We start from the raw sequence: 6,314 nt of genomic DNA, 5'->3' as shown, positions 1-6,314 counted from the left end.
AAGCATGAATTGACTTTTGGAGATTTGATTACGATTAAATCGTTATTGTTTGAAATTGATTCCTATGGATTTATTTGACATTATTAAGTTATATTTGACTAGATCTAATCCGTTCGGAGGTCGATTTGATGGGAACAGGATTCTTGGAGTATTGATTTTCGCTCGTTTGAGGTGACGAGCATATATGTGTGCACCATGGTTATTCATGATCCGGATAGACTCTAGAGTTTATATGCCTTGTTTTATCATCACGCCTCATTAATACCATGTCTTCTCTACGTGAGCTATTATTCATGCTAGAAATTATGTCTAGGTTATTGCTTATCTGTTTGAGATTTGATAGGCTATTTTTGCTATGTTGAGCTATTTGCCTTAGACGTAGTCATAGTCTTCAGTCATGATACTATATCTGCGTGTGATATCTCTTTATTTATGCAATATTTATATGTTATATCACATGTTGTTAGTGTCCTTGTGTGTGTGACATAGGTTTGAGCTGAATTATGGAACGACAGTATATTCCGTACGGTATTTTGATTATGGTACTGCAATATATTGACATATTAAGGCCGAGGAGATTGATGATTGATTTTTGTCCATAGAAATATTGAGCGGATTGACGACTAATCTTAGGCCATTGAGCTATTTTGATATTGTAGTGAGGTGACGTTTGCATCAAGGCTCTATATTGGACTAGGTGATATTGATTGTTGACTTTGATCCGGTCAGGTCTTAGGCTAGGATCTACCCCTCCAGAGTCAGGTGATAACTCATGTTACTTTGAGCCATGTGAGTGCAGCCACACGATATATGCTTAGTGAGGGACTTATGTAAAGCACCCATACAACGCTGAGTGTGTGTGTGTGTGTGTGATGATTTAGGGGTATTGTACAAGGCACCATGAGAGTGTTGAGAGCATGATTGATGGGTACTTGTACCAGGCACTATGAGCATACTGAGATTATGTATACTTGATGATTAAACTATGATGTTGTTAATTTTATGATGTATATTTGACATGCAGGCATAAGGTTGTATTTTCTTCATGCTAACTGATATAATTTGATGTTTCTTAAGTTGATGCCTTGACTGATATACCTGAAAAGCATGCTTATTTCTCCTCTTATCGTGTTAGAGATGAACCTGTTATTATTTGAGCCATTTTTTCTTATATGTCATTATTATGTTGTCATTGTTATTGTTGGCTGTTGAAAATGAGCATCGAACTTTGCCAACCTCGTCACTGCTTTTACTGAAGTTAGGCTTGCTACTTAATGAGTACATAGGATCAGTTGTACCCATACTACACTCTGCACTTTATGTGCAGATCCAGGTGTTGCTTGGAGATTTCGATACAACACTGTTGTTCCATTTGCAGGCGTTGAAGTCCCCTCATTTATCTTATGTTATTAATGTTCAGTCTTTCAGACAGTATTGTATTTTTTTCAGACTTTGTATTTAGTACTCTGTACTCGGTGACGCAAAATCTTGGGTGGTTTCAGTAGTATTATCATGATGCCTCGAATTATTATGCCATTCCACCATTTGAGATTATTTCTTATTGTTGTTAAAGTTTATTTTCGCATATTTATTATTGGCTTGCCGAGCAAGTGGTGTTAGGCGCCATTACAGCTTCGGTAGGATTTTGGGTGATGACACTTTACCCTTTCTAGCAGAGTCTAGGGTCAATACCATCGCAGGCTTGGTAGCCGGAACCTCTTCACTTTTGCCAACAGGGACCGATTATCCCTCTCCCGTCGTTGTGGAGGGGGTAGGGGTTGCTACCCATACTTCTTCTAGTAAGGATAGATGGTTCTTATACCATCATATCCTGCATGGCTGCAATGGTTGTAGGATGAGCAGCAATAATGACAACCTCATTGGTGGAGGTTATTTCGTGCACATTAGTTAAAGCATCTGGAGTAGCCAAAGGAAGTTGTGATTTTAATATGAGGAAAAATAAGAAGTAAAGAAGTCAAAGGTTTCTTAAGAAAAAAAGCAATAGAGTTTGGAGAATTTCAGAAAGGAAGTTCGAGTAAAAGATAATAATGACAAAGGAAGAAGATAGTTCTTATAAGCGAGGAATTATGACTTTGGTAATTGTTGCAGCGTCAGAACCCGTTAACGCCCATTACATGTTCGGAGATTTAAATGAAATTGACTAGATGTCTTTAAAGATTCGAAAGTGATGACGGTTGCGTGGTAAATCCTGCAAAAAATCTTTCTGCAACACGCCAAAGGTCATATCACTTCCTGGATATTTCGTGAAAATTCCGAAAAATGGAGAAACTATAATACGGTATTGCTTGAAATAAATTTTATCCTGGGGACTAGCAGAACTTTTCCCTCACAGAAAATATGCATGATTTGGTGGACCCTACCTAGGAAGATGAGGGTCATGTCCCGATGAAACACCTCAAAGATGGTTCCAAGGATCCATCAATAAAGTAATAGTTCAGGACTTGACTTGGACCTCAACCGTCCGCCAAATATTAGGGATCCACTTATATCTACTACGTCAGATACTCCTCTCACAACCGGCGAGTATCTAAGTAGTTGTTAACCACTTAGAGTGACATGCGGAAGTGAGATGGGCATGTAAATATTAGAATTAGGTTATAAATACCCCTTACCCAACCATTCGCCAAATATTAGGGATTTATTTACTCATATCCACTATGCCAAATACTCCTCTCACAACCAGCAGTATCTCGGCAATTGTTAATCACTTAGAGCGACATGTGGAAGTGGGATGAGCATGCAGACATTAGACTTGAGCTATAAAGGTTAAAAATACCCCTTACCCTCAACTCACTTGTTATTCACAACTATTGTATTCTAGCCAAGCTAGACAGTCGATCTCTCATTACTTTGCAAGCATTTTGAATCATTACAAAGCTCAATAACATCATTCTTACTTTTGCTTATTTATTTTCATTTCTTTATTTACAGTTTTCTAAGCCTAATTCTATGGTCCAATTCGACTAAGCTTTGATTCAATCGACTGATATGACCTTCTTAAAAAATAAATTTAATTATTTTATCCTGAAACTATTTTTGGGTTAAACAGTATAAACATTAATTACGACATAATCAAAAGAAAATATTTATTTGATTATTTGAAGGGCGAAAATGTTACATAAGCTGGGATAAAGAGAGCACAACTATATATGTAGCTTTGGGCACAAAAATTATCAGAAAGACAAAAGATAATCATCTCGCTCATCATTTTCTGATATAATGAGTTTGAAATCAAAATTTGCCATCTCTTCAATTTGCATTTCCTTAATTCTCATAGCAGATTCCTCAGTTGTTCTATTATCACCTTCCGTAGAATATTTGCAGCAACAGTGCATGTCAAGCAACTTTAGTGAATTCAAACACCCAAAACTAGAAGGTATCTCTAGATTTCTACAATAACTCAAACATATTTGCTGGAGGCTCGGGAAAGCATTAGCTGAAACATTCCATTCAATATCATCCATGAGAAAGATTTTCAAGACTTTAAGCTTAGGAAATTCTCCGTCCTTGACATCCCACTTGCTCGTATAAAAGAAGCAGCTGTATATATTAAATATTTCGAGATTGGGTAGCTCCCCAATGGTTGAAAGACTTCTCAAAGGATCACCAAACGGGAAGAGAAGCAGTTCCAACCTTTTCAGACTTGATGGAAATCCAATTACTCGTCGCAAAGGTGCACGTTGTGTATCAATCTTGAAGGAAAGTGATTCTAATCGATCTAAAGACTGAAGAATTGGTTCGCAAAACCTACTATCGTCTGAATCATAGGCATTTTCATCATCATCACCCGAATCATAGTCCAAATCACCAATTGTGCATTTCAAATGTATAACATTAGATAGTCCATTAGCGATTATAGGCATATCGCGAGAAAGATAAATAAGAAATCCGTAACAATTTCTCAACTTTTCTAACTGTGAAATTTCATCCAAGTCAGGAAACCATCCGTAAACTTCCAAATGTCTCAAGTTAACCAGATCCCATATGGTGTATGGTAACTTCGTGCAGACCTCTATAGAATTAGAATGGATAATCATTGTCTCTAGATTGACAAGACAACTTATATCTAATGGAATTTCCTCAAAATCACCACTTATCTCCAGGTACCTTAAACAAATCAAGAACACAATTCTATATGGAAATGAATTGCCAACATTGACTTTCTCCAAGTCCAATACAGTTAGTAATTTGAAAGCTTCGAAGGAGTCTTCAAAGAGCTTGGTCAGTTTTATACAAGTATAGTAAGTGAAGCGCAACGAATGAATACCTTCACACTTCATAAAATCATTTGAGCGATCAACAACAAGTCGAGAAGGCATATCGGTTGCAAATTGAGGATAATCATAATCATATGTTTGAGATCTGCATGTACAAGAACAACAATAAAAATATGATACTAAGCAAGATTCTGAAAGAAAAGATGACAAAGGACCAAAAAGAGCTATGTCCTCCCTTCCAATTTATACGAACTTATTTGACTGGGCACAGAGTTTAAGAAAGAAATTGAGACTTTAAATTGAGACTTTTAAAACTTGTAATTCTAAACAAGCCATAACATTCGTGGATATAATTCTTTGGAAACTTGTGGTGTAAAACATGCCAAAGTGTTTGTGTACGTGGCTGTAAATGCTTCTTCTTGGGAGTAGAAATGGAAGTTTAAGTTAAATTGTTTCCAAATTTAGAAAGAGGTCATTCTTTTTGGAACAGACTAAAAATGAAATAAGTTCACATAAACTAGAACAGAGAGTATGTAGTATTTCTTACCCGCGAAACCGTCGTAAATGAATTTCTTCTGTAGCTTTTACCATGCAAAATTGATGTAAAAGATCATGAACACCAACAAGTTGGGGTCTACGCAAGTAGTAACTTGTTTTTGCAAACATTACTAGGTTTCTCCCAACAAGATCCATCAAGTAATCAGTTGCAACATGATCCATGCTCTTCAACTCATTATATGGTATAAATCCTTCGCAAATCCATGATTGTATCAGTTTATGAACTGTAATTTGTGCATCCTCAGAAAATGTTCCAAAGTACAAAAAACATGGTCTCAGATAATGAGGCAAATCGTTGTAACTCAATTCGATTACCTCCATTAACCATTTCACATCATGAAAAACGTTTGTACTCAAATTAAGAGCGATTTTTTTCCAATAACCTTCATCCTTTTCTCGCCTTGTGAGAAGTCCGGATATCAAAACTATTGCAAGAGGTAATCCAGAACAACTTCTCGCTATTTCATTTCCTATCTCTTCAAGCTCATCGGGACAATGTTCTTGATCCTCAAATACAATCTTCTTCAATAGCTCCCAACTTTCGTCTTCTGTAAGATTTCGAAGATGGTGAGGATTAGTTGAGACATAAGAAGCTACTTCGTCGAGCCTAGTAATCAAAACAAGCCTACTTCCTTTGTTATCATCGGAGAAAATTGTTCGTAAATCATCCCATGCATCAATACTCCACAAATCATCTACCACAATGAGATAACGCTTTCCTTTCAAAAAATTACGTAGATCATCAGCTAATTCAGTATGATCATTTTCTTTTTTTGCGGTATTCAGCATACCAAGTTCTCTCCAAAACCCTAATAATGCCTCTTTCCGGTCATATATTTGTGAAATACAGCACCATGAACGGACATCGTAATGCTGGATTACAGTTTCATGAGAATATAGTTTTGTAGCTAAAGTCGTCTTGCCCAACCCGGGCATTCCGACTATAGGTACAACGTCTAATTCTTTTGGTCCTCCTACAAGTCGGTTGAGGAGCGTTTCTGCTTCGTCCTCATATCCTACCATTACTGGTGGTGCGGTATACCCTAGTTCCATGTTCGTGATTGGTACTGGTTTAATTTCAAGCAAAAGACAAGAAGAAAGGAAGAGAAAAATTAATTGGTAAAATGAAAGGTATAACAAAGTGAATGTTGATGTATATGGTGATTCGTGGTTTTAACCAGAAGAAAGAAAAGGGGCTAAACTAATGGGTAGTAAATGTGATTCAAGTGAAGGTTGATGTATAAATGGTGATTGGTGCGGTAGTTTAAATCAAAGAAAGGAATGTTGAAATGTCAAATATTTCAGCTTCCCACATCGGTGGGTTAGCAATAGTTGGGGGATTTTCCCCCTATAAAAGAAGGCTTAATGTTTAAGATTTAAACACACCTCTCATTTGCCTTCTCATCTGTTTAAGGCATTTGTATCTTCTCTCTTTAGTATTATTTCACTTGTATTTTTGGAGTGAAATAAAATATTGGTTGTGTCCGAGGAGTAAGCAAAATTAGCCGAACCTCGTAA

The 6,314-nt window shown here is 36.6% G+C and overlaps 1 protein-coding gene across 1 annotated transcript; it reads right to left on the bottom strand.

Moving 5' to 3' along the window:
* Positions 1-3,194: 3,194 nt before the first annotated feature.
* On the bottom strand, positions 3,195-5,849 carry LOC107806651 (putative late blight resistance protein homolog R1B-17). Its single transcript, XM_016630849.2, has 2 exons — positions 4,786-5,849; positions 3,195-4,383 (listed from the first exon to the last, which is right to left on the bottom strand). Exons 1-2 carry the CDS (start codon positions 5,847-5,849, stop codon positions 3,195-3,197), a joined length of 2,253 nt encoding a protein of 750 aa, XP_016486335.1.
* Between the last annotated feature and the right edge of the window lie 465 nt (positions 5,850-6,314).

This window comes from Nicotiana tabacum, chromosome 6, assembly GCF_000715075.1.
Source record: "Nicotiana tabacum cultivar K326 chromosome 6, ASM71507v2, whole genome shotgun sequence".
Taxonomy (NCBI): domain Eukaryota; kingdom Viridiplantae; phylum Streptophyta; class Magnoliopsida; order Solanales; family Solanaceae; genus Nicotiana; species Nicotiana tabacum.
Note: the sequence above shows the minus strand (reverse complement) of the source record. Positions and strands in the feature narration are given on the sequence as shown.